The sequence below is a fragment of the Channa argus genome, chromosome 1, assembly GCF_033026475.1.
Source record: "Channa argus isolate prfri chromosome 1, Channa argus male v1.0, whole genome shotgun sequence".
NCBI lineage: Eukaryota > Metazoa > Chordata > Actinopteri > Anabantiformes > Channidae > Channa > Channa argus.
The window spans coordinates 40104375-40132333 of NC_090197.1; the positions used below are offsets into that span (position 1 = coordinate 40104375).

Genomic DNA, 27959 nt, shown 5'->3' on the forward strand with positions numbered 1-27959 from the left:
GCAGTAAAAAACTACACATAAAAGGTACATGTAGCCATCACGTAAATTATGAACTCTTGAGAAACATTTTGAGATAAAATATTAGCAGCCACAGCTGGAAGACAACAAAACAGAAGAAAACTGCTGTGTGTAAAACAAAGGCATGACAAACATTTAAACATATTGCACCAAGTCTGAATAAAGGAAACAGGAATACACCAAAAAGTCATTTATATACAATGGTGACATCAAATTAAAAACATAAAGACAACCATTCTAGGATATTTTATTTATTGTGCCGCACTAACCAAAAATCACAGAATGCTTCGACCCTGAACAGACATTGTGATCTCTTCTAAAATGATTTTATCCATAGGTATACAATTATCATTTGTATTTATGTGGAACTTGGTGTTTACAGACTGAGAACTGGCAAAGAGTGCAAATTTAGCTTATCATTAAGGCAACAGTATTTAAAGCCCTGAAAACATATTTATAATTTTCCATGACACTAAATCACATGCAGCCAACTGGCTGTGGTGGAGTGCCAAGTTCTGTATGGCCAGTATTTTCAGTCTCCTTCTCAATGTGCTCTGCGTTACCAGTTTCTATTAGCTCTTCCCTTGCTTTAGACTCTGTGTGTGTTTGAGGCTCCAACTCTACAGTATCTTGGTTCAACTCTCCAGGAACTTGATCTAGTCCATCTTCTGTTTCATTTAGGTCATTCACAGGACTACCTCCACCAGTTTCCAGCTTGTCATTTAATTGTATGCCCCTTTGCTCCTCAAGCTTCTCCTCTTCTTTCTGCTCCCCATCAATCACAACCTCATTTTCTTCAGATCCACTGGTTATCTCTCGTTCATCCTCCTCCAGCTCAGGATCTCCCTCCATCAGAGTGCCTTCTGCATCATCACTGTTTTCCATCTGCTCTTCTTGACTGCTGATCAGTGTATCCGTAGGCAGAGGCTGCCAATAATCATACAGCTTACCCTAAAAGGGAGAAAAATTAAAAATGCAAATGAGAATCATACAGATTGTTGTATGGGTGTTTTTTTTTTTTAAGACTCTTGAACTGAACTAATTTTAAGAGTCTATTGCTGATACTGTACATTTTAGGGGAATTTTTATTTAAGTGCATAAATGAAGTATATATAAAGAGTGTAACTACTGTACATTGAGAGGCCTGGTCCTCTGGAGGAGCATCTGCCACTTGGTGTAGATCCTCGCAACAAGATCCTTTACCTGAAATTAAAGGACAAAGGCAGAGATAAAAGGATTAATGTAACACACTTCTTTAAGAGAACATAGGATAGGTTAAATTAGTGGCTCACATGGCTTTTTTTAAAAATACCAAGTCAGCAATGATACGGGCTGCCAACTGTGATTAAGCCCTTAAGTCTGGATGAACAGCATGACGTTGACACACAGTAAGTGTAATATAATTTCAATGGATGGTGTTACTTTGTAGAAACAGGCACTGGGTCAACAAGCTTTTTTTTGACAATTAATTGTCACATCAACACGGGTGAGCTTGTGAAGAATCTCTCTTCCCCTAAATTTTATTTGGTTCTGTAATAATAGATTTATGTTGTTTGTCATTCTTGTTAATTTGTGTTTAAGGGTGGGCTGTAAATTTTTTTTTTTTGTCCTTTCGGCTTTATCCCGTGAGTTCAGGGTCGCCACAGCGGATCATTGTCCGCAAGTTGATTTGGCACATTTTTTTTTTACGGCGGATGCCCTTCCTGACGCAACCCTCCCCAATTTCTACGGGGCTTGGACCGGCACTGCACAGCTGGCGAGGGGAATGGGCTGTTAGGGGTTCAGTGTCTTGCCCAGTGACACTTCGACATATATAAATTTCTTATTGGAATAATAAAGTAAGCAAATGCCTCTATCGAAGCTGCAACATTTTTTTTTTAATGTGTACAATTTACAAAATGGTTTCACAATGCAATAGGATCTAATTAAATATTTGTCATTCCTTTTGCAATTATACCAACCTTGCTTCGATATAAACGTTTCTCGCTCTCTCTGATGTCACACTTAACATGTGTTTCCAACTCAGAACACAGATACATAAGCTGTTCCTGATAGCCAGAAAGAAAATAACAACATTACCAATAATGCACCTCTAACAAGAAAATGTAAATTTGCTGAACTTCGCACAGCACAACTCAGCAACAGAGCCCAGAATAAAAGAAAATAACATAGAACAAGCCATACCTTCTGCTGAGCTGGGAAAAACTGAAAATTTGAAGCTTCATTTGCCAAAGTCAGAAGGCTATAGCAGAGGTAGTAAGCCTAGAACACATTAAATGGAAAAAGATTGCATCAGGATAAATAACTAAAAAAAAAGACACTAGAAATCATATTCAGTTATTTCATAATAGGGGCCTGTTAAAATGCTGTGAATGTAAGGCTCTTCCATATGGACATATTCAGTAGACCAGGCATGAAAAGGAAAAAGTATAACAATGAAATTTAGGTTGGAACCTCAAGACATTAAAAATATGCTGACCTGTTGGTCTAGAGCAGCCATATCCTCTCCATCTTTCTCATTCCTGCTGGAGGAGCTCAGCATGGTACGGAGAAGGGTAGAAGGTTGCATACGGGGCACATAAGGCCTCAGCTTAGATAGCTAAACATTGTGCAGAGAAAGAGGAGAACTACAACTTAATATATTACATTTTCATCTGGTCAGCAACAGTGAGAAACTACATATTTCAAGTGCATCTACAGAAATGTACGTCTGTTTAGTTTAATTACCTGAAACTCTTTTTCTGTTGGTCTGTACGTGCAATTTCCATCTAACAGCTTAGAGATCATGGAAAGGCTCAGGTGCCGACGCAGTTGCCTTAACAAGGAACAAAAATGAACACTTAAAAGGGTGGATTAAATAATGACTAAAAGCACAAGAGAAGAGAGGGCCAATAGGAGAAAAAAAAATTACTTATAAAAAGATAAAACTTACTTTCCACAGGCATTATCAGGCAGCAGTTGAACCAGCAGGCACATGTTGTGGTGGTCATCTGTCAGATTGGTAAGGGCCTGACAGATTTTTGGCAGCTAAAGATATAAAAAAAAAAAACAAAAACAAACAAACAACCTAATTAACTTAAAAAAATATTAATTTTTAATGACAAATTAAAATTTACCTAAAAAAGGGAAAAGGTATAATTTAACAGTGATATAATGTCTGGAAATCCAAGAATCAAATGCACGCATGTGCTAACCATGGTGTCCCAGTCCCGGATGTTGTTGACTATTTTAAATTGCAGAGGGTACAGTTCCACATCAGACTGCAGAATAAGCCTTGTGTCTAAGCCAATTCTTGCCACCACAGTTAGGAGCAGGAGCAGCTCATCATCACTGTATGCCCGTGGACAGATGCCCATACAGTAAGATAGGTACTGGAGAAAATAAAACAACAATAAATAAATAAATGAAAAAAAAAAGACAGAAAAAAGAAAGAAATACAGACAAAAAAACTGAAAGGTGAAGTTTTGTTTTGCCAGCCAAACTTTCACAGACATGAGAGTAAACAGTTTCACATATCAGTTTGCTATTGCATCCGACCTTCAAAATATTGTTGCAGTTGTGTTCAGGGAATGTGCTTTGTTCCTTGTCACTGGAGGGACTTTCAATTTTGACATACTCATCCTCCCTGCACAAATACACAGAAATTCCAATGAAATTAAGCACATAAATCATAAAAAGATTGTTACAAAATTACATTTTTTAACATTTTTCAATAAAAAGGCATCCAAATCAGTGATACTTTACACGGGAATGCTACTTACAGCAAATCTCCCTCCGTAAATGCAGGCTGCAGATTCTCAAAAGGAAAGAGAGTAACAAATGCAACTCCCATATTCATCAGGACCAGTGTAACATCAGCCAAACTGGGCACCCAAACTTTAAATTGCTGGTTTCCATTCTTCACTGGGTAAGAAAACATGCAAAAAAAAAAAAAAATCACACACAACCATTAACAAACGATATAAGCAAATACCAAATTCTTGTGAAGTGGACACAAAGAACACACACAAAAAGAAGACAACCTCGTTGATAAGCAGCAGTACAGGCGATGTCACACAGTGCCTTCAGCATCGCTTCAGACACCATTCTTTCACTATGGACCGACATCATCTGGCAAGATCAACAAAGAATTACTCTCAAAGCTCTGACATGTGGATTAAAAAAAAAGATAAAATCACTAATATGCTAAATGTGTGTGCAGGGCCCACCTTGAATAGAAAACGAGTAACCTGAGTCGGACAGGGAGATTGGCAGTCATAAGATTCTTGGAACAAACCAATAGTCACATGCAGTCTTAGCTGAGCAGGGCTTGACCTGATACAAAGTAAAGAAATACAAGTAGAGAGAAAGATTAGAGGAAAACCTTAAATGCAATCCAAAGCTTAGCTTGTGTCCAACAGTAACGCGATGTACAATACATTCCCTAGAACAAAGTGTGGCATTGTGGCAGATAATAGAGCACCAACATAATTCACGTGAACTTAAAAAAACAAAACAAACAAACAAACAAAAAAAAAAAAAAAAAAAAAAAACAATAAGCTCAAAGAGAAACCGGTCTGAAAGAAAATAACCTGAATTAAAGACAATTCAAAACAGAATCCACCCAAAGGAGAATAAACACCAGAATAATCTTTACAGGCCCATTTTACTGAAGGAAAACAATATAGTAAAAGTTTTTTTTTTTTTTTAAGTGTGAATACTGATTTTTTGGTAACCAGGTCAGGACAATAAATAAAGGCTCTGTTGTTGTTTGTGTCTAGACTAAGATTTAGAAAAGCAACAGGTATTATCTGGAGAAACGTCTTTACCTCAGCCTAAATTCTGACCGAAGCGCCAGATTGACAATATTTTACACTGAAACTTTGCATGTGTGCTCATATATTTACCAGAGAAGGGTTTTCTGTGCTGTGCCCTGTGGATGGACCATGCATTTTCTTAGCTGCAGCGAATTCTGGTTGAAGATCTGGCCAAATTTCTCTAGGTTAAACACTACTTCTCCTGGAGGTACTTCTCGGATTGCACTGGACATCAATGAGTAGCGCTGCAGGAATTCCCTGTGAAACAAATTCCCACAAAACAAAATGTAAATTACAGTTAACTACTTTAAATACATGTACCAGTGAAAAAATATAATGAGTCAAAGGGCATCTGAATGACATACTGTTGTTCAGAGGAGATGCCCTCATCCTGGTTCTCCTCAGCCTCCTCATATTCAGCTATTCTCAACAGGTCCTCTTTACATGCGGTTAGAAGCTGCATCTCAATCTGTTTAGCTCTGTTAGATAGAAATATTGTGAGAACGATGCGCTGCTATTGTAACTCAAATGAAAAAAATAACATGGGTGAAACTTTGTGTAAACTTTACTTTTTATTGGTGTTTATGTCCTTCAGCATTTGATCGAGACTATTGCTGTAGATGCCCGTTTTTGTCCTGGGTGGCAATAGCTGCTGTTGAAAACACAACAGATGACTTTAAAATCTAAACCATGTTCACTAGTCCTACTCATCATGTTGATTAATATACATTCATAAATACAATATATACACGCACAGCACATACAGACCATAATAAATAAGTAATCTGACGCTTACAATTTTTGACTGATAGCTGCAATGTCGAGGTGTACTTGGCTCTGAGTAGGTTCCCTTCTCCGGTGTATCTGAGGGCTTGGTAACGCGCTCCATCATCTCCTGCAGAGAAAGCAGCTGCTCCCCTTCACTGCTGTGTGAGCTTTGGGTTAGATCTAAATCTAATGCAAAGCTTAGGTCTAGCTCCACATCGATTGGATCCTCTTCATTCACGTGCTTTCTACCCACTTCAGTCACTTGCCTCTTCAGTGGCGGAGAGACAGAACAACGGGATGTAGAGGTTTGTTTGATGGCAGCTTTGTCAGTCTCTAAAGTGTCTGAACTCACATCGTCTTTGAGAGACGCACATTTCTCATCAGGTTTAACACTCTTTTCTTTAAGCTGCCAGCATGAAGAAGTGAGAGGGATGTTTCCATCTTGAGGATGAATGTGTTCAGTGCTCAATTCAGGTTTTATCCGCACCAAAGCTATAGTTGGCAACAAAATTTGCGGATTACACACTGAGGAAGATACTTTTGTGTCTACTGGAAGAGAAGAACCAGTTACTTTGGAGTTCTGGGGTTTGTGGCACAGAGATCCAATGACAGGTGTGCTGGAGCTAGTCGCTGTAGCGGAGGGACAACTTCTATCTGAACTGGGTAATTTGGCCGTTTCCCCATCTTTGTTTGGCTTTGCAGTCTTACGTGTAGGGCTGACAATATAAACCATGGGATCGGGGGTGAAGAGCTCCTCTGCATCATTAGGTATTACTACATGTCTTCGTGAGTGGGCAGTTTTATTCTGTTTTACTATACAACGGCTTGAAGAACTTGAATTTTGTCTTGAAGCTGGTTTAGAAGTGCTACTGTCAGACTTTCTTTTGCTCAGAATCTTCATGGGTAAGACTGAGGTTCCATCGGAATGGTGGCTCTCTAACACAATATAATGTGATCTACTAGTGTCTTTCTGGGGAATCTCAGAAGATGACAAAGTGTTTGGTTTAAGAGTTTTATCATTCTCCTCACACTTTTTCTTAAAATGTTCTCCACTAGGCTTTGAAGTTGAGCTTAACTTCACAATGTCATTATGAGAGGAATTTATAAAGGCCTGCTTTGCACCCATTGCTGGTCGCTTCTTTAGACAAGTTTTGGGCGACTGTGATGTGCAGGATGACTTTGTTGTTTTAAATGTGGATGACATTTCCAAGCAGGGTGACTGACCAAATGCTGACTCAGTACACAGATGGCTATCTGTAGTTCTGGGTGACAGCTCCAATACTGGAGAATGGTTCGATGATGACACCTGGGAAGTGCTGAGTGAGGTGCCAACAGTAGGTTTTGGCATCTGCGTTCTCTCGGAGTTCACAGTCTGAACACACAGTTTCTTGGCATTGTCGTCACAGTGCTCAAAATCCCTCTGCCTCTTAGGAGAGGAGTAATTCAGGTCCACCACTGGTGACAGAAAAAGACATATCTTTTTATTTTACAAATACCCTGTATTAAGTGTTTACCAATGTTAATCAGCATTGCAAGTAAGTGGTTTTTGTATTAGTAAATTGATTTTCTTGGCATGTATACAAAACTAAACAACAACATAGTAACTATTTGGAGCCTTCGTATGTGGCAAGCTTTAAAACTAAAAAAATGAAAAATCAAAAAATACAATTTCAAATTCCAAAAAGATAAAAGACTATCGCTTCATAAGAAAGATATGGTGGAGTGACAATATTGACTGTTGTCAGATACAGCATGTTACTAGAACAAACAATAAAAGAAACAAACAAGCCATGTGTACATGTCTACAGTCTTCATATGTGAGCTCTGTGCTATCATTCTGATAAACAATGAAAACATTACAAATAAGATAATCAATTTACTAAATCTTTACCTGGAAATAGCATTTTTCTTGAAGGGGTTCTATTATGTTCTTGGTCCTATAAAAGAAGCAATTGACTGATTAGGAAGCAGGCTTCTTTTAGCAAAATTTCAACAGCAATTTCAGCAAAAAGAATCAGTAACAGGTTACTATACAATCAATGCAAAGTTTGAGCTACACCTGGGACATTTGCTGAATCGTTTTAAAACGACTAGCTGTCCAATAAAGCATTAGTACACTGACTTGCTTAACACCCAGCTAGGGCTCGGAAAATAACTTTAATATTTTTATGGCACAGACCAAATTGCTTCAATATTATCGACTACAATTTAAAGAAATTTTAGAAAGGTCTATCAATGTCAAACTCAAGGCCATACAGGCAACATTTCTTTTAACAAAAGCTAGCCCTAGTTGTCAGTTTACTAGTTAAACTAAACTAAAATTAAGTCACTCTAAGCCAACAGTATTATAGTAAATCCTCCTTCATGAAGTAAAAACTGCTTTCAGTGGGAAAATGCTATGGTGCAAAAAATAAAACTAAAGATTTGTAGCAAGTTTTTTTTTAAAATCTTTGTTAAAATTGATTTAACAGAATTTGCATTAAAGAAAAAGTTATCCAGATACATAGGACATATATAAAAAATGTATTAACAAAACCTAGTGCTACACCTGGCAAATTATTTTTACTAATCTAAAAGTAAAATCTGTTTAATGCACCTTTTGTGTTGACTGATGCTGATGGAAAATACAACCCTCTTAACTAATAGGCTGGAAGCAAACAACAACAGCAACAACAGCCAAAGTGAAATAAAATGGCAATTCAGTTTGAAAAGGTCACTGGCATCTTTGTATTTACTCATGTACCAAGCCTGTGAACAACACAATCCACTCACTCCAACTAAATATCTTATGTGAGATGGTCCCCAGTGAAGAAGAAACTGACAGCTCAGAATTAAAACCTTAAATAACTTAACGTGTTCTTAAAAATAACTTTACCTGGCCAGGGGCTACAGGGCTTTGCATGAAACTGGGACCACTACTTGTGTCAGAAGACTGGGTAGTTGGGGAAGGCTGGTAGCCCTGTAGGGGCCACTGGTTGGTAGCAGATCTCCACTGCTCTGAATGTGAGAGGGGCCATGGGTAAAGTTGTTGAGCTGCTCTGCTGTTTAGCGATAGGGTCAGAGGGGGCCTGTGCAGCTGGACAGTTTGCATGGAACTCTGTGCATCACTGGATTGTCTCTAACGGAGTAAATGTTACAATTTAGCATTACATGACCACTTTAATACACGGCATAAACAAGGGACTTCTAACAAAACTACTTTTTATCTATGATCATATTAAGAAAAGACAAAAGGATACCTTTTTTAAATCTTCACATTTTGCTGTTACAGTTTTACTTCCTGAGAAAGAAAAAGTGTCCTTTGATTTGTTTACTTGAGCTCTCCTAATGTGAGAGGATAGAGAGTGGTTGCTTAACTCCATGAATTGAGGGGATGTGTGGTGAAAATCACTGGGAGATAAGTGCTGTGGCTGATATGCTGAGGTATCAACTTTAGTTGAGCTGAGTGGAAAAACATCTGGTTGAGCACAGTGCTGTGGAAGACCCGGTCTATCCCTGGGTATGTGATAAGGCCTACTCACTGGCATGCCACTGCTAGTTGGGTTGCTTGGAACAAACACTGATGGATGGATTGCACCTGGGTTTGAAGAGTGATGCCAAGACTGAGCCAATCTGTTGCTGTAACAGAGCTCAGGGCTTTCGAGCGGCAAAACTCTCCTGGGTGGTGGGTGTGAAAGCAGGTTAGGGACCTGAGAGGGCTTCATTGGAGTTTCCTGGTGAAAAGTTGAGTAACTGGGTAGAAGGTGCTGCTGACGTGCTAGATCCTTCACTAAAACAAAGAAGAAATCAATATAAGAAAAATCAAGTTGCCTTCATACAAGGACTAGTTCACATTACGAGAATGAAAGGTGATGATTCTACTATGAATTTATTATTAAGGTGAAAGTGTGTTGTGTAGTCATATTGGAGTGCAATGTGAAAAGAGGTGGTTTTGTCCCCCCTATTTAAAAAAAAAAAAATCGATACAAATAGGATGGAAAAACATAAGAAATATCTTTAACAGCTCATTTCAACAGCGCCTCAATGAACAAGTATTAAAAAGCTACAACAAAATCTGAATCAACAGCTGTGGAATTATTCAGGAATGCTGGATGTGTAGCAGTGCTGTTGTATTAGAGGAAGGGCCAATAAAATGAATCGTTTTCTTTAAAACTTACAACCAGACAGACAGATAGTTAAGATCTAACACATACAATAGATTAGATAGATATAGATACATTTTTGCAAATACAGGATTATTTTCATATATAACTAAATTTAAAATTCTTCAAGATCGTAGATCTGACACTTTGACCTACCTTTACTCCTCGGGGAGAAGTATTCTGCAAGTGTCCTGTAACACAATGTCAGGTAGGGGGAACAGAACATGTTTCGATTATCAATAATCAAACGTACATTTGTTACCAAGACAACAATAACGTCAAGTCAATGTTGCAGCAGTTAAAGAAATAAAGAGTAGCAGTGGCGTCATCACCATCACTCTTACAACAGCCAACAAAAAAAAGAAGATAAAAAAAACTTCAATTTCTGCTTTCTACCAATCCCTGCATGCTACGTTAAATAATAACACGAATCCAGCAGCAAATATTCTAAAGTGTAAACTGACTTAAACTTGCTGACATGCTACCACTTGGAGAGTTCAATAAACAGAGGTGGTATTTACAAAGTAACACAACAATGATATGCTAGCAAACTAAAGTTAACGCTAACAAGAAAACGTGTTTTCATTGATATAACAACATGACAGCGTTGCAGTTAATTTTGTTACGTCAAGTTAACGTAGACTCGCTTTCACATCGACTATAAAGATCCTTACTAACAATAGCAATGTTTGTTTTTCGCGCACATAGCAGCCTTTTTTTCAGGCTAGCAAACGTGAAATAAAATTGAATATTAGCACGTCGTTCTTTCAGGAAGTACGTTGTTTAGCTAGCCGTCTAACGCATTTACAATTTAGCAATTGAGCGCAAAAAAAGTATATATTGTTTCCTTACCGATTGTTTCTTTGATTTTCTGTTGCTTTTCTCATTTTGAGTATTGGACAGGTTGTCCATAGCCAGAGCCAACGACAATAACAGTTTCTGAACTACTATATGAAACCCAGCTCATCCTCTCCCGCCTGGAGTACCATCGGCCAATATTACACGAAGTGCATTCTGGGATTTTGAGTCATAACAACTCTTTCAGGCACTTGACCCGAATTTACTAAGGTTATTCATCTAGCACAAAGCTATGTGTTTGCTTATAATATTCTTCTCAGAAATTATCTCTTGTAGATTTAAGGATTCAAAGTCAACTGTTGTTTAGAGAGTGAGCTCTTATTATACACACACACACACACACACACACACACACACACACGCACGCAATATTAGTTTATTTGCCTACATAAAAAAGCCATTCAGCATGTTAGAAAAACAATGTAGCTAAAATTTGGCCTGAGAGTCTGACTGACCATTAGCCTAACTTAATGTTAGTATGCAGAAAAGATAAGCATTTGATTTAAACATTGCCCAACTGCATTTATTCTTTTAGAGCGTTCAGATTACATATGCCCAACACAGAAGGAACTACAACTATTAAAGAAACATATAAGGGTTATAAGACATGATATGATATTCAATTCACAGACAATCTGACTAAAACCGCCACTACAGCTTCATAAGGCTGACAGATCAGCTGTAGGCATTTATTGTATGAATGGGGCTGGTGACACAAAACATCAGAAGAAGCAGCGATAGACCAAATGGGGTCAGAAGGGGTAACAAAGGGACTGACTGCATGTAGATTGAATTTCTTCATAGTATTATGCTTCACAGTGGTATTGCAAAATTGGTAGACCATAGTCCAAGAACTGGATTTATAACTTATAGTGTTAGAGAAAAATACGCGTTGACAGACAACACTGATAGCAACAACATACAGAGACATTGCACTAATGTCCTTCAGACATAGAAGCATAGACAAAAAATATAAATGTTGTCCTGGGCATGTAATGATGAAGATGAAGTAATATGATCAAAACAGACACATATATATAATAGCAGTTCTCCTGAGTCTCTAATGTTATCCCTGTTGTTCATCATCTATTATCTTGGCACTGTGCAAGTAGAGCACAGTTTTTTGACAATCTACAGTGTCATCTTGTAATACAGTCTGGAAATAACTTAGGGTTTAGCACAAACTCTAATCTGGGGCCAGTTAATATGGACAACTTATACCATTGTACACACAGTGGTTGTCTGTGGGCTTTACTTCTTAGCCTTTCCCTGAGCAGCCACAGCCTCCATGGCTTTGCGTACAGTCTCCTCATCTCCCAGGAACTGCATTGGTTTCAGAGGTTTCAGGTTCTTGTCAAGCTCATAAAGGATAGGGATGCCTGTTGGCAGGTTCAGTTCCATGATGGCCTCATCCGACATTCCTGCAGGTGGCAGTACACATAAAAAGAGCAGTTGTATACTAATGTAAGTGAAATTGTAGTTTGTTGTTATTCATGATTAACATTTTATCACTAAAACCAACAGAGATTGAATTAATCACAATAATAAACTGCATTTTGGCAAACTAATCAAAATCACTAATAAACACTGTACTGCCACCAACCCTCCAGATGCTTTACAATCCCCCTCAGACTGTTTCCGTGGGCAGCTATGAGAACCCTCTTCCCCTGTTTGATCTGAGGGGCGATCTCCTCGTTCCAGAAGGGCAGTGCTCGTGCAATGGTGTCCTTAAGGCTCTCACAAGAAGGAAGCTGGTCCTCCGTCAGGTCTGCATAGCGACGATCCTGCAGGAAAGGCAGTCAGCATGTAAAATACATAATAGACCAGAGCAGACACAGGTGAGCAATTCTGCTTCCTTGGTATTGTACACAGTACTGTATATGGGCACAGAGAGATGCTAGAAAAAATGTATTGTTGTTTATTGTTCAAATCTGAGATGTATTTGGCTGAGTGAAAAGTAATGCGGTCTTTCAAACATGCATCTTCAAACTATTTGGTCTCATGTTTATTGGGATATTAGAATCTACCATTTTACTTATAGAACTATTGCTGGCTACTTTTCTGCTAAATTTGGTAGACCACCATTAACCACTATAGGGTTATTACATCTAACTTGTAACTGCCCCTCTTAATGCAGACAGACATGATAAATGTTGTCCAACTAGACTGAACTTTTGTACTTTGTACTTGTTATTTTCAGTGATATGTTAACTCTCTAGTGACAGAGCCCTAGTGTGGCTCTGTCAAGTTAAATCTTTTGTTAAATCTTTTGTGTTATATGTGTAAACATTTTTATGATTAAGCTGAATGTGCTGCAGACGAAAAAAGATAGAGACACATGACCTAAAATCCACTGATTTCATTCATTCTAAACACTCCAGTCATTTCTGCTCATGTCACTCATTCAAGGTTTACATGGTTGGGCCAGTGGCTGAATGCAGAGATCTGTAGACTGTAGTCAGGTAGTCTTTTCTTTGTCACATCACGTCTGTGTGGAATTGATCAAGTTGGTCAATATGTACACAAGAATTTCTTTCCTCAGAGCTCACTAGTTGTGTGTAGATAACATATCTTACCTTGCTGATGATAGAGTAGTAGTCATGATCTGGGCCCATGGGGGGAGGAGGGATATCAAATGAGCGCCTCCAGATTTTTACCTGATCCTCCCCATGCTTGGCAGCTGTCTCTGCCTTGTTTAACCCTGTCAGGCCTCCATAGTGGCGTTCATTTAGTCGCCAGGTTCTATGCACTGGTACCCACATCTGGTCAATACTGTCCAGGACCAGCCACAGTGTTCTAATGGCCCGCTTCAGCACAGAGGTGTAGCAAATGTCAAACTCAAAGCCAGCATCTGTCCAAGTGAGAGACAATATTTTTTTAATATTTTGACTGAAACTGTTAAAAGAGACCTACATTTGTATGGCTTGACCGTTTCTTTTAGCCTTTAGATTTTATTCCCCCAGAATACTTTTGTGAAAACAAATCATCAGCTCTAGGTGCATTAAACATAATAGATAATACACTGAATGGGGAAAAATTCTAAGCTTGAATGAAAATATGATGCGTTTCCTGGATACATTTGACAAATTTTCATTATTGACCATCTATCTATCTATCTATCTATCTATCTATCTATCTATAATTTATTGTAGTCTTTAGTCATTAGTGATTTGTTAAAAAAAAATAAGTAAAACTGAATTTACAATCTCAGACCCCGAGGTCACATCTCTGGAGATAAACAATTCACGTGTGTCAATAAAAATAGTGAATTGTCATGTTTGATCAGCTGCTTGAACTGAAGTAAATGCATTCACTATTAAAGTAGTTGCACCTTGCACCGTCTGCACGTTTGCCTATCTTCCATATAGTCTTTACATATTCACTGTCTGTAGTCGGTTGCAGGGACTATGATGTCATCTCAACCGTACACTAGCCCAAAACCTCTTAGAATTATTGCAATCCACTTTAAGAAGAAATGAATTGGTTATTTCTCACCTTTCAGGGCCTGTCCACCTCTCTTCGCCTCTTTTTCCCCTGTTTCGCTCAAATCTGCATCGAACCAGCCACAGAATCGATTCTCCTGGTTCCAATTGCTCTCTCCGTGGCGAATGAGCACTAATTTATAGGCAGCCATGACTTGTATTAACAGGACAGAGTCGATCGCTTAAAATTTTTAGATTTAATTCTTTAAAATGGATGTTAGGATGTGAAATTGAAAATCCGAACTCCGGGGGTAGATCTACTAGCTGCTGTCAAACCAGTGAGGATTTGTATCCAATGGATTGATCGCTCCCCTTACTTCCTAGGTTACAGCCAACGAGATTCCGCTGAGGTAGAACGTTTTATTTCTCAACCAATAATAGTGGAGGGCGTCAACGACTGCTCCTGACCTTCAAATTGGACCCATCTATCTATCTATCTATCTATCTATCGTAGCTGTGACCTTGTGAGAAAATAGTTATTTGATCACAACTTCTAACGTTCCAGCTTCTTCATTACAATCATGTTATAATATAGCTTAAACGTCATCCTTAAAACCCCAAAGTTATATAAAGTAAGTTAAATAAATTATATACAGCGATCAAGCATAACATTATGACCACCTGTGCCATGAATTCAATTTTTACAAGGTTATAATTTCCCACCTCATTCATTTTAAATATAGGGTAGCCATAAGGTGGCCCAGATATTGGAACCACCTCCTCTTATAATGCACTCTAATACCACTCCACTGTCCACTTTGACCTTAATAATAAACACATACTAGAATTATCACCTTTCTGACAGTTTCAAACTTTTAACTGAAAAATTATATATACACCATATCTAAAGCCAGTATAGGAATTCTAAGTATATACGTGTCTAAATCCTCAATGAATCCATCCTTTGATGGATTTTCTGTGCAGTTATCTTCTTTCTTGGTGTTTATCTAACAGCTGCTTTTCTTCCTTGTCGTCTGCAGATGTTGATTCTGTGACATGTTAAATTAAATATCACTTATAGTGGTTGTTTAATGACAGAAAGGTTTATCAAACAGTGCCAGGTTTAAACAGCTGGTCTTTTTCTTGCAGAGAAGACTACACTGCTCTCTGTTGTGATCAAACACAATTAAGCCAGTAGGTGAGCACCTCACAAATTTCCTTTTTACATTCATTACATTATTTTTAAACTTATCTGCAGCCTCATTGGGGATATACATAGTCTACCTAGTGTTTGAGCCAGGAATGACAAATCAATTTCCAGTGAATATGTTTAGGGCCAAAAAAGAGAAACAAACAAAGAGGCAACGTTCTGATACATGAATGAAACAGCTGGAAATGATTTTTGAATAGCCCTATTGACCCTCTTAGAGGATCACTTAAGTCATTGCTCAAACTTTTTAGCTGCCAGAAATTACAAACACTTGGTCAAAAATAAACTGTATGTTTCCTCCTAGATAAATGTCTAACAGGAGGTATATACTCTAAATCTATATATAGCAACAAATTCCATCAGACACTATGTTATTTGTCACTGTCTACCTTCACATAGTTTGTTTTTCCTATCTTGTTTTTATTTCACGACATTGAACATCTGGACTTTTATTTTATTACACACCCGAATTGTTGTAATCAAATAATGATGCAACAATTTATTTTTTCCTACCTTAAATTCATTTTATCATTTTGTGACTATAACCGCTTACTCTTTTCGAAGAGAAACTACGTTTAAAAATGTGTCGTTCTTCCTTACAAAAGCATTATGGTGTAGCAGGAAGAATTTCAGACTGTGGGGAAATGGCTCCTGCAAAACAGTTCAGAGCTATTATCAGGAACTCCATGATTCATGCTCGGAAGGAATGTTTGTTTTACTTCCCAGTGCGTGTCCATTTGCAGTGCGCTAAAGATACAATATTTATTAAAAGTACAACACACTGATTTTAGTTATATGGAAATGACTCATGATTTATGATGCTCTATGAAAAATGTATAGGTGTTGATGAGGAGAACTTCCTAATGTAGGCGAAGCCAGAATTGTTAAATGTCAGACAGGAAATAGACTAATTCATCCACCCATTGAACAAAAAAGAAAAGCATTACCCATCATTTCTCTTTAGTTTTCTAAGTCTCTTTTACTCTAACATACTTAACTCCTTGGATTGGCAAAGTGACGGAAGTTGTGGTATTTTCAAGGAGCTAAAAATAACTGTCATAATTTCTCATCACTGACTGCCACTGCCCTCGTGCAACACGTGAACACTGTTCTGCTGTAACAGATGTGGAATTAGTATACTGGTCACCATTTTGGGAAACTATAAACCAGAGAGTTACAGCAGCAAACAACAAGGCGTCCATGCCTGGAATACTGTGCCAACTCATGCCTTTACACACACAGGAAATATCAATCTCAGAGTCCTCCACAGATCTTTATGTATGGCGTTTTGCTCATTTTCTCCTCTTTTCCTGCTCATTCACTTGTTCTGTCTCCATCTGTTTCTCCAGCCCCTTTCCTCTCTCCTCTGCAGTGGAATGTGCATCTCAGCAGGATCTGGTGAAAGTGTGGTTAGGGTGCTGCTGTGTGCATGTGTGTGTTTTCTTGTTTCATGTACGTACATGTAGCTTCCCAACCAAGGTGGGAAAAGTCACCAAGAAAAAAAAACAACACACATACACACATACACTTGGCAAGGATAGAACACTTCCACTGGGAACCAAGCAAAGGATTTTGGGTGGGTATTTCTCAATGGAAGCGCTGAATGACAGGGGTCTTCCAGTAATGACTGGACTGAGTGGATTCTCACCAACCAATCTGCACCTGGCTCTAAACTGTGAGTCTTACCAAAACAAGACTGTCCACATATGAAAATTAGGTATGTACACTGTAAGAAGAAAAAAAGACTGGATTATATTTTTAAAGTCATGTTTTTATAGTAACATTTGCTGCTGAAACTTCCTGAGGGAGAGGGTTTGCATGTTTAAAATGATTCTTTAGTTCTACAAGTGCCTCTCGTCCACACTCCGTCCTAAAGTGATCCCAGTTTAAGAGTTTAAGTCAAATCCAAAGTTCAGCTGACACTAAAATGACGTTTTAGCAGTTTGTTAAATTAAGTGGGTATGTTCTAAAGTCTGTAGTTTAAAATCTGTAGTTTTGTCCTTTGTTGTTCTGGTATGTTCTGGTGGGTAAGAAATCAAATGACAGCTTATCAAAATAAAACCAAAGTAATTTTAAAGCTGAAAAAGCAAAGTGGTGTATATTTGTTTTATGTTTTGCATGTTTTAGTTTAGTGACAAGATCTGACTTGAGGCCAACCATCTGGCCTGGTAAAATATATCTGAACAAAACATGTTTTCCATTTTAGCTCATGAGATTCTGTTCTGCAGCTCACATTCTATTTTATTTTTTTTTTTACAACATTTCCTAACTTTTTACAAATAGGGACAAAAGACATTTGTGCCATACCTCCATGGTGATCTTGCCAGTGATTTAAAAATAGTCATGAGTCATGTCTGTGGTATCCATCTGGGACTACAGAACTCATTTTAAGATTTTCTGGCAGCGAACTCTGTATCTGTATGTTTCAGATAATTGACATCAATCCATGGCAACATACTTGATGCTGTGCTTCCAATGACGGCCAGAAAAAAAGCATTTGGAGGGGATATAGTGATTACTGGAAGGTTATTCCCTTGCAGATGGGTGGGAGAGCACATACAGGAAACGGCTGACTAGCTAAAGTAAATATCATGCAGTTGGCACTTCAGCAAAGCGCCTGGCTCTGTATGTCCTTATACTCAGTTGTCTGTCTATTTATTTATTTTTTTACTGTTTGTGTAACTAGACGTACAACAGTCTCACTTTTGTGGTGCCCACACCCTTCTTGCAGGGGTTCTTGTTTGTGGCTTCTGTAAACGGTGGTCAGTGTAATAATACAGAGCTTGTTAATGTGTTATTCTCAAAAAGACTTTGAGGGCAAACGTGGAGAATCCTTTTCGGGTCCTAATAATCATCAAACACTGACAGTTGTGTTATCCAAAGCTTAAATGATTCACCATGGTAACATTTGAGATAAAACTCTTTCCTGGATTTGGTGCTTTGTTTATGCCGAACACTGGCTCGTTGTGTACTGTCTCCATTTGGCTGTATACAGCAGTGCGTGTGCACAGGCCCCAACACGTGCAATACTTCAGTAGAAGTCTCAGAGGGGGAGGGGGAGGATGGGAGCAGGGACTTCTATCCTCCTTTAGAAGTGCTAAGATTTATGTCCCGGTGCTACAGCTGGTTAACATTAACGCTTACACTCCTGTAAGTTTGGTCACAGACGTCACCTCGTGCTTAACACTCACATACTGTACTATGCAGTGACAACACCATGTGCGTACAGCACACTGTGTTGTCACTGCATAAAAATGCCACCAAACAAGGTTATGACATAACGCACAGCTGTTTGATCGAGCATAATTTAACATGAAGATACAAACTGAATAAAATACTATGATTATACACTAGTTAAGTAAAACATTTTAGCATACAAAGGAACGTGAATCTGGAAGCTGTGATAATGCAGTCTTATCACTAATGCTCCTTTCCAAGGATAACTCATCACATTCAGTATGAAGCCTCCATGTGGAAACAGGAATGTCTTGTCCCTTTCTCAAAGAATTACACAGCCGTCACACACACTGAAGTAATGAGACTTTGCTGACCATACAAAGGCAACTAAACAAAGTTGCCATAGTGTGGTTTTAGGTGCTGTTGAAGCAATAGATGAGACATTGAATCATCCTCCTTTGCTTGTCCTTATTTTCATTGGCTGAATGTTATCCCACCTCCAGGACCCCAACAGACTGTTCCGGTAAGTACAAGCCTCCTTCCACATTTTTACACATGCAACACACATGCACGTTATTTTTCTGAAAGTAGGAAAGCTAATGCAAAGTACAGATACGTTTTCTCATACAGAATGTGCATGCACCCTCTCATCATCTGTTAGAGACACAGATAAGTCTACAGATCTATGTCTTTCATGTGGTTAAGTGGCAGAGCGTATAAATTACCCCTGCTGATTGGCTTTTATCTCCCAACAGGAAGTTCCTGAGGGCTTCTGACACTATTCCCTCTATATCTGGGTTTCATTTGGAAAAAGCCACCAAACCTCCAATTTGTGCATGTGGCCAAGCTCCTTCTCTAAATTTAGCCGAAAGTTCTCAAAACAAAGCATCTTACAAACATTGTTCTGGAGCAGCTTGTCTAAACACTTGACAACCAAAGACACATCTCAGTGACTCTCACAAGCCGGACTTTATTCTTGATCTTTGGCTTTACATAGAGAAAATGTTTGTTCAGCATACACATCATAGCACCAATCACATCCATGTGGATGTTGCTGGTAGTGAGAACACAGCATTCTGGCAGAAGGCACTTATGAGACAATGTTTAAGTCAGACAAAACAGACACAGAGCTTATCAAAAAGATATCCATTAAGTGTTTCAGTCTGTCACACATAAGTAACTATTCAGTATACCTTGCTGTCATACAAAAACACACACAAAAAAAGGATACTTTAAAAACATAATAAAAAAAATCCCTTGTCAAAACAACTGTAGTAATCCTTTTTGATTTTAGAACACAGATCTCTACAAAATAAATGGAGGCCACTTTACTGTAAACTTTCTGCATACCCACTATAAGAAGTCTCCAAAAGAATAATATTCTTTATGCAGGGAACATGAGATAATCAGAGAAAAATCATACTGACAATAAGAGGTGGTTCAATGGTCTTAACCACAACTAGGAGACAAACACTTGCCAATTCTTCTTTTAAGAGGTTCAGTGATTTTCTCTCAAAACACATTTCCCGACTCCTTATCCTGGGTAGCAATAGGCTTCTATACCAACACTGCTAATAAAGCCATAGAGGGTTTGGATTCTGTGTGCCCACCAAGGCACAAGGCTTAGTCTAGAGAAGCCGTCGAGTTAAATTACAGTGAAGTTAACTATTCCTCATCTTGCTGTGAATACCTCCCACCCCCACCCTCATACCATTCTCCTTTGCTCCCTGTTGCCATCACCCCGGTGCAGTCTCATCAGATAACTGTTTGCTCACCCCGACACTTTCTGTACGCCCCATAAACAAGCGACAGGACGTAAGCCAGGCAGCTCAGGCAGGCGAACACGGTGGCTGTCAGGTAGACCTTGTACAGGCAGTAGTGCGTGTACTGCTCCAAGTTGCAAAACGAGTGGCGATCCGTCTTGAAGATCATTATACCTATGGCCGGCAGGTAAAGGACGGCGGCGGCCACGTCGTGCGCCAGGTTGGTGGACAGCCAGCGCTCCCCGCCGAGCAGCGGGACGAGGTCCTGCTTTTCCAGGAGGGTCAAGAAGAAAAGGGCAAGGGTGAGGAGCCAGAAGAGGACAGCGACGAACAGGACGAAATGGATGGGTCCTTCATATTTGTTAGCGGCGATGGTGACCCACAGACCGGCTCCAAACGCTATCTGCAGGATTCGGATGATTCCCAAAAAGCTCTTGAGGAACTTTAGCATATTCCCCCTCACCTGCGCTTGCGGACGTTGGGGTGGCATCTCTCTCCTCCTCCGGTCACTCTCGGTGTCTTTTCCCCGAACAGGGCGGGTGCTTTCTGCCAGCTGCAAACAGCTGGGGAAAATATGGGCAAAAAGTAAAAACAGCTGGCTGCAGGCGCCTAACAATGAAATCAATGTGTATAAGTTTAAGTATAAAAAAAGGAACTCTCTGTTCTTTCCACAGCCCCGGGGTTTTGAAATGAAAAACCTTGTTGTATGTTTCGTCTTTTCCGTTTCCTCTGTTGAAGCGTCTGATGGAGAGGGGGCGGCATGTAATTCAAAGCCTGCTCCTCCTCAGCTGGACTGCTGGATTCAACCATGTCCAATGGTGCGTGTGTGCGTGATCGTCCTGCTCTGTTTTTCTTAAACAAGTTTGTTTTAGGATAGTTTATGACGATTTCACGAAGTATAAGTGCACAGGTGTAGGCAAAACATGATTTTAAGACAGATGTTTTAGTTTTTTTTTTATATTTTAAGAGAGAATCAGATGATTTCCGTGTCATTTCATTCGATGTAAACACAAGAAACCACACTGTGGTCTGTGTGATCAGAATATTAGGTCTGCTCATATGGCCCCTGTGTTTGGGACCCCTTGCGTCATCCTGTTTGCGTGTTTCGGTTCAGGGTGGTTACACACTTGCTCACTTAAAACGACGGTTGCTTTTGGTGCCAGCCGGGCCCATTGACGTCAATAGATTTCAAGCGCGCACACTCTACGTGGCCAGGGGGTGGAGCACACCACCTCTACCCTCCCCATGCCTCTGATTGGTCCAACTATAAGGACCGAGATATAAGTCTATTCTCATTGGTCGTTGTACGACTTGATTTTTAATCGACAGCTGGCTCAAAAACTAAAATTGATTGCAGCTGACAACAGCCGGACAACATATTGTGTTGTAACGCAGTCGTCTAGCTGGTATCGTTTGGATGAAAGGAGCTGCAGAGGAGGATGCGATAGCTGAGGAAAGCGCTGGAGATCGGTTAATCTGCGGGTAAGCAGACGTCGTTTCAGTTTTCACATGACTCTCACGGGATTTCTCTTTACCTGCCTTCCGAATAATAAATCACAAGATAAAGAAGACAGTAAAAGGATTGAGTCACTTCATCACATTTTGTTATCATGTGACCGTTATGATTGCAAAAAATGGTTTATAGCCTACTTCCTCTTAGTTTTGCACTGTATCCGACATCTGCACCAATGAGCTGATCTCTACCTACTGTGGACGGGCAATAGGAGTCTTTCACGTGGGGTTAATGCTAAATTACTTTGAATGCAAATAAACAGAGTCTGAATAATTGTTAATAGTTTCTTTTGCGTTTTATTGATGGGGGGGATTAGAAGTGGTTACTGGTATAAACTGCATTCCTATTGTACACTGTAAACAAATGGGACTAAACTAGTTGATGTGTAATGCGGGCTAGAGGAGCTTTGTATGCAGACCGACGTTGCAGAGTGAAGCTCAACTGAAAGAGAAACTGAAAGTTGAATGTTGATCAGGAACTCTTTGTGTTGACAATTGATCTTAAAGGGCTACGTCACCAATTTTCAACTTCCTTCCTATGGCTTTAGTTAGGGTGTAAATGTACAATAGTGCTTTTAAACGTCCTTCTGACTTCCCTATATTAAAACATTTTTCCAATTCTAGCTGAAAAAGTCCAGTTGACATCACATAGAGGAGTTTTTCCCATCATTAGGATTTCAGATGATATTATCTAGGGGATTATAAACTCATTGGTGTGAGCAACAAGATGACCTTGAGGCATTTTCCAGGTGGATGTAGAGAGACTTTAACACAGACAAGTCAGAGGGAACTTTAATGGCATTCAGTTACATGTACTACTCAAACTAGACCCAAAAGAAGCAAGTTCAGTATCAGTGAAGGTGTCCTTAAACTCATGGGCTTCACTAGCAAACTCTGTGAGAGTCCATTCATAAGGTGAGCTACTGTTTAAAGCTCTGGAGAAAACTAGTAAGTAGACTTGATATTATTGCGTCAAACCAAAAGAGGTTAATATCCATTGGTGTGCCACTTAAAGCCATATGTGACTAAAGAGACGGGGTTACCATCTGCAGTTTAATTGGTTTAAAAGGGCAGCTTGTCACTCCCATCCCAAAGCAGGATTAAAGAATCTGAGCAGAAGTCTCACAGCTGACTGGCACCTATAGACCTGTGCTAGTGTAATGCAGTGTGTGTGCTCATGTACTACATATGTTGTGTTTTGTTGTTGTTACTGTTTCAATTGCTCTTAAATCACTTTACAGTGGCATCATAATGATTTTAAAATGTTTATCTCCTTACCTACAGAGTGGCTCCAGTGTATGTCGCTTTTCCCCGTGTTTCTCTGGATGGATACCGGACCCACCAACGCTCCCTCTTCCATGGTGGCGGGTTCCTCCTCACTGTGGCGTCTGGCTGAGAGAAGGAGTAGGAAGGCTGGCTCAGGCAACATTTTCAGCAATGTGAATCTGTGGCAGCTTCAGAGACTGTTCAGAGCAGCGGGGGACCAGGATGCAGAGCAGAGGGCACAGCTGGTTTGGGGCCAGCGAGATGAGGCAGAATTGGCTCAGGCCTTAATTGGACTGAGGTCACAAGGCCACCGGAGAGGGCTTAGGACAAATGGGAGAGGCGCTCTGGGATCGCACTGGCTGCGAGCCTTCAATCACCTCAGGTAGAAATGATGTGATTTCTAATTTCACAGTATCTCACACACACACAAAAAATACCTCCATTGCATGAGATTTTGTAGTGTCCTGTGTGTGTATAATTGTATTTATTTTTTTCTCTTTCAACAAAACCATTTTTGTTCTTAAGAATTCGGGAAAACTCACCGACTCACCAGGGGAAAGATGAGGGAGAGGAGAATGATGCTGAGGCAGGAGGAAGTAGCAGTCCAGAGCCTCATCGACATACCCCCGTAGGGACAACAGGAAGAGGGGCCACTGTAGTGCTAAGTGAGAGCCAGAACCCTGCAGGGACTACAGAGAGACCGGTTAGAGCTGGCTCAGGACTGAGGAGAGGAGGGGAGAACAACACAGAGAGATACCTCCACCGAATACTACACTGATTGGTTCAGTATAATATCTGGCATGCAAAAAAAACAACATGCTTGTTGTTTGGCACAACTGAGTGATGCTGCTTGACTCATTGTGTTCACAAGGTTGAATAACTTCAGGATGGCGCAACACAGACACACAGCAGCATTAAAATTATTTGACAGGTTTAAAGAGTAGAATAGTGTCACATAATGCATCAGATGGTGCATTATTTGTTAAAGACACATTTCCTCATAAATTATGTAGGAAAAAATGACTTTATTTTGTGATGGTGGTTCTGAAAAATTGCCTAATGTATTTACTAAATATCCCACCACTTACACTAACCTTGCATACTAATTATTATTATTACTATTATTATTTAGATGTGTAAATAAATAAATGAACAAGATAATTATGAAGTAAAATAATTCACTAATGGACCATCTTCATTTAAACTGGTGTTTACCAGGCATTTATAATGTGTGGCTGGGAAATTACAAAACACTACCAGTGGTGCAATGGAACCAGTTTTAGCTGTCATGAGCTGCGTAAATGTGTGAACATTTTTCCTGCACATTTAGAGAACTTGACTTAGCAGTGCCAGGAACTTCAACCTGTTGCTGGCTTTCACTAGGCAGTGCTTTCTTCCAAAAGCATTCACAATCAGAGGAAGATAAACTTGAAAATAAAATTTAGTTTTTAGTAAAATATATATTGGTACAGTGTGTAAACAGACTGTGGCTATGAAAAACTTTATATGATTAACCTCATTAGATTGCTGAAAAGTTGATTTAAACTTTTGATAATTCCGTTGTGTCACTTGTAGATTTATAGTACAAAGTAATAAAGAACAAGTCTTTGTATTTTTGGTGTTCTTGTTTTTCTTTAATACAGTCATCTATTAAAGAGACTGCTTAAGCATAGATTGACTCACTGAAATTACCTTAAATGCAAACACTGTAAACACTGCAAACACTGTTTGTTAAACTTGGGGGGGCACAAACAAACTGTCACCTGCTGCTTTAACACAGTTTACCTAAGCTTAAAAAAAAAAAAAAATCAGGCCACATTTGTATACTGTATTGTTAAATATTTAAGTACTTTAATAACAGTCTGGGTACTCTGGTAAATGCAAGATTTAAGTTTTTGATTTCTAAGAACATGTTTCCCCTTTGCTATTATAAACCCCTGAGTGAAGGGTGATGCAAATATTGCAACTGCTTGTGAACGTGCATTAAATGTTTTCCAGCAACTACAACTTATACAAAAAGAGTGAAGCTACTGTGTTACCATCGTGGCTCCGTTAGTATCTGTAAATTCAGGCGTATACAGGTGCAAGTAAAGCGGTACCGGGGGGAAACACTGGCATGTAGGTGGTCACTAACTGGAGCAGTTCTTCGCCTCAGCTTCTTCTTCGCCTGTTCTGTTTAACCTCAGACAGACTCATATAGACCATTTTACTGTGAGAGCTGACCTTGACGCTGGTATTGGAGCAGCAGGGCAACAAACAATTTCTACTCGCATAAAGGTACATCTTTGCAGAAGATAACACTAGACTGCCTTTTTACCGCTGGTAGTGCTGTGTAGAAAACAAATGCTGCCCTCCAGCGGTCATTTATATTCATGAAGCTGTAAGTCAAGAAGCAGTCACTAGATGGCACAAAAGCTTTATTTTGCATGGCACAGACTATCTGATGGAAAAATTGATTACCCATTCGTCTATTAAAAAGCAGATCAGTTTAGTTAGTTAATTTTGGTCCTGGGCATTTGTGCTCAACTTGCCTTTTTTGCCTTTTCTTTGATCTGTCCTTTTAACACAGCTCTAAAATGATCTGTACATGAATTATAAAATGTTTCTTCAGGTCATTACAATGTCCTCCTGAGTAATTCAGGACACGCAAGAAAGATTTCTTCTTAGAGATGACACACCACAGTAAGATTTTGGATATTCAAATTAGGCTTGCCCTGCATCCACCAGATGTCCTCTTCCCATCCGTTTCCTCCAGCTCCACCTGAGTAAATAGTAGTTCAGCAGCTGCAAAATAAAGCGTCTGTGGGGCCACTTTAATATGCTGAAACTTCAGTTGACTCCCTCAGTGCTGAGACTGACTCTGAAGTAATCCTCAATTTGCTGAGCCTCTCACCTTGTTGTGTTAATGTAAGCTCATTGCTGAGAAAAACCCATCTGCGCAACCATATACTGTAGATTATCTCAACTTTTCGTTCACTCTATAAATCTTATGCCTATAGATGTGAATTGATGATCCAGCAATAATACAGGTGCAGCTAGATTCAGTTGGCTTTGTGGCTCAGCTTATTCTTCAGTGTAATGGTCAGTGGTAGAAAGTAACAAGGTACATTTAATCATAAGCATCTATATAACTCCCTACATTTCAATGATAAAGTTATTTTAACTCTTCTATCTATTTGGTATATATAGTTACAAAAGTAATAATCAAATTAAATGGAATAAGTGGGACTGTGAATGTAAGACATTTAGATTATGTAACGTTTTTTTTTACATGGTATTTTTACATTGATTCTAAGTAATGAATAAATTTCAAAAAGACACATTTCAAAATTTAGACTCCTGGGTGTTTACCTGGATGTTAGGTGACTGTAAGTGGACAAATACCTATTGTTCAGATAAAAGGTTAAATAAAGTCTAGCATTGAAACATCTGAATTTTTTATAAACTAGCATGTTTGTCTGTGGTAAACTACAGTGTAACAGCTGCAGAAATGAAATCAAATTTTTGCAGACAGTTCTGTCCTTGCAGCTATTATAATTCTGTACACAATAGCAGCATTGTGGAAAAGTTTCCCTTTGTGTTTCGATTGTTTCCTTTTAGGCAACATGCAAATCTTAGCAGTTTTCTAAATAATGTGCATATAAATTAACATTTTTATGCTTCTAAAATTATTAGCTAAATTTAGGTGTTTATTAAAAACGACAGAGGAAGGCTTTTCCGTGTTTGGGGCATTTGTAAATGGTATGTATTTCAAGGTTTTAGGTTTCAGTCTTTTCTGTTGTGATAAAAATGGTCAAAGTAAGTAAAAAGTAAACCATACACATCCTGTTTTCTATTGACTGTACAGTATGATAGCAGATAACCAGTCTGTCCCGAAACATCTAATACAAGGTCAAGTTTGCTTTCAACTGTGTCTGTACTCCTTTGATCTTTTGCTAAGGTATGACAAATACTGTATCTGTAGCCCAGTTGTCTGATCAGCACAGCTTGTTGAAAATAAAGTGAACAAAATGTGCAGGGTGCTGACTGTCTATATCATATAAAAGCTGAAGTAGACAATCTAGTCTGCATTTTGATTAAATCCTTTTTTGTGGTGATCATAAAGTAGATTTGGCTGGCCAACTGTCTCCCAAATCAGCCAAATAATTGGCATTTTGACAGAGAACTATTTTTCTATGATTTTCTTTCAACTGTAACCTATTCTCAGATTTCAAATGTGCTCGTCTCATTTTCTGGTATTGCTTTCCAGACATTTTAGTGAGGATTAGTCGAGGCGAAGCTGACAAAGGACGAAAAAAGATAGGCGTGACAGCTGTATTGAGAGCATGGGGAGCAGATCGGATTTTCAAAAAGAAGATGGGGAGAAGAAGAAACAAGCTTTTTTCCCCATGTCTGGTTAAGGGTGTGATTGACAACTGAAGCTGTATAGAGGTTTTACACGAGCAAGGATCTGAGAGTAGAATGTGTCCCTGCTGCATTGTAATTAGGGCACGGAACAGTAATTAGTGAAATGATACATACAGTACACGCTCCTCGTACTCTGAATCTCCACCACGTGCACACATTTGCACACACTCAACCCCTGTGCCACACTCAGCATCTTTGTTCACAGTAGAAACACACAACACTGCGGCACAGCACTCATTGTTATTCCTTCCTCTGTGTCATTGTGTGGCTTTGTTCTTATTCTCAGAACTGTACAGCTCAGGATCCCTCTCAGTTCTGCAGTCTTTAAACATGGGCTTGGCACCACCTCCCCGCCCTCCTTTGAGATGAACGCAGAACATCAAACATGATTCAACAACAGTGTCCTGCTGAGCAGGAGGCAGCACCTTTTCACTTTACTCAGTTTTAAGGAACTCAAGTACAAAAACTCTTTGCTGAACCTTCAGTATTGAAAACTGCTTTATTGATGTGAAAGAAAGATCATTTCCTTTGCTGTGAAAAGAAGTGTTGATGTGAAAGCTGAGAAGACGGTAGTGCTTGTGGTAGCCGCTTGTCCCCGGCTACTTCTAATAAATGGACTT

The 27959-nt window shown here is 39.2% G+C and overlaps 4 protein-coding genes and 1 long non-coding RNA gene across 8 annotated transcripts; 2 read left to right on the top strand and 3 right to left on the bottom strand.

The window, feature by feature from the left end:
- Positions 1–249: 249 nt before the first annotated feature.
- Positions 250–10741, bottom strand: slf2 (SMC5-SMC6 complex localization factor 2). Of its 4 annotated transcripts, none has more exons than XM_067520032.1 (21): positions 10577–10741; positions 9881–9915; positions 8822–9351; positions 8458–8700; positions 7474–7519; positions 5611–7037; positions 5384–5463; positions 5180–5293; positions 4905–5072; positions 4227–4332; positions 4041–4128; positions 3780–3921; positions 3556–3643; positions 3213–3389; positions 2951–3045; positions 2746–2833; positions 2498–2617; positions 2203–2280; positions 1980–2066; positions 1153–1221; positions 250–969 (listed from the first exon to the last, which is right to left on the bottom strand). In XM_067520032.1, exons 1-21 carry the CDS (start codon positions 10609–10611, stop codon positions 496–498), a joined length of 4290 nt encoding a protein of 1429 aa, XP_067376133.1. In that variant the 5' UTR covers positions 10612–10741; the 3' UTR covers positions 250–495. The 4 variants fall into 4 exon arrangements, with proteins under 4 accessions (XP_067376133.1, XP_067376142.1, XP_067376124.1 ...); XM_067520041.1 differs by having other exon boundaries at positions 5384–5466; positions 9104–9351; positions 10577–10740; XM_067520023.1 differs by having other exon boundaries at positions 5384–5466; positions 10577–10740.
- Positions 10742–11078: 337 nt separating this feature from the next.
- On the bottom strand, positions 11079–14368 carry LOC137135663 (phosphoglycerate mutase 1). The gene is made up of 4 exons (XM_067520067.1): positions 14078–14368; positions 13159–13433; positions 12186–12366; positions 11079–12003 (listed from the first exon to the last, which is right to left on the bottom strand). The coding sequence occupies exons 1-4, from the start codon at positions 14214–14216 to the stop codon at positions 11834–11836; spliced, it is 765 nt and encodes a 254-aa protein (XP_067376168.1). The 5' UTR covers positions 14217–14368; the 3' UTR covers positions 11079–11833.
- Positions 14369–16819: 2451 nt separating this feature from the next.
- On the top strand, positions 16820–19281 carry LOC137135679 (uncharacterized). The gene is made up of 3 exons (XR_010915478.1): positions 16820–16931; positions 18895–18914; positions 19147–19281. It is a non-coding gene; the product is annotated as an uncharacterized lncRNA (long non-coding RNA).
- A 60-nt stretch (positions 19282–19341) lies between these two features.
- marveld1 (MARVEL domain containing 1) lies at positions 19342–20891 on the bottom strand. Its single transcript, XM_067520093.1, has one exon. The coding sequence runs from the start codon at positions 20642–20644 to the stop codon at positions 20147–20149; it is 498 nt and encodes a 165-aa protein (XP_067376194.1). The 5' UTR covers positions 20645–20891; the 3' UTR covers positions 19342–20146.
- A 227-nt stretch (positions 20892–21118) lies between these two features.
- LOC137135669 (uncharacterized) lies at positions 21119–24544 on the top strand. The gene is made up of 3 exons (XM_067520079.1): positions 21119–21636; positions 22951–23314; positions 23458–24544. Exons 2-3 carry the CDS (start codon positions 22965–22967, stop codon positions 23708–23710), a joined length of 603 nt encoding a protein of 200 aa, XP_067376180.1. The 5' UTR covers positions 21119–21636; positions 22951–22964; the 3' UTR covers positions 23711–24544.
- Positions 24545–27959: the final 3415 nt, after the last annotated feature.

Bases quoted from the DNA above. Each gene is read 5' to 3' on its own strand.
- slf2 (XM_067520023.1), bottom strand. From the start codon at position 10,611: ATGAGAAAAGCAACAGAAAATCAAAGAAACAATCG. The intron at 9,916-10,576 runs GTAAGGAAACAA...ATTGTGTTACAG, and splicing joins GAAAATCAAAGAAACAATCG to GACACTTGCAGAATACTTCT. The intron at 5,294-5,383 runs GTAAAGTTTACA...TCTATCTAACAG, and splicing joins GACATAAACACCAATAAAAA to AGCTAAACAGATTGAGATGC.
- LOC137135663 (XM_067520067.1), bottom strand. From the start codon at position 14,216: ATGGCTGCCTATAAATTAGTGCTCATTCGCCACGGAGAGAGCAATTGG. The intron at 13,434-14,077 runs GTGAGAAATAAC...TCACTTGGACAG, and splicing joins AGGTGGACAGGCCCTGAAAG to ATGCTGGCTTTGAGTTTGAC. The intron at 12,004-12,185 runs GTTGGTGGCAGT...TGCCACCTGCAG, and splicing joins GATTGTAAAGCATCTGGAGG to GAATGTCGGATGAGGCCATC.
- marveld1 (XM_067520093.1), bottom strand. From the start codon at position 20,644: ATGCCACCCCAACGTCCGCAAGCGCAGGTGAGGGGGAATATGCTAAAG.
- LOC137135669 (XM_067520079.1), top strand. From the start codon at position 22,965: ATGTCGCTTTTCCCCGTGTTTCTCTGGATGGATACCGGACCCACCAAC. The intron at 23,315-23,457 runs GTAGAAATGATG...TTTGTTCTTAAG, and splicing joins CGAGCCTTCAATCACCTCAG to AATTCGGGAAAACTCACCGA.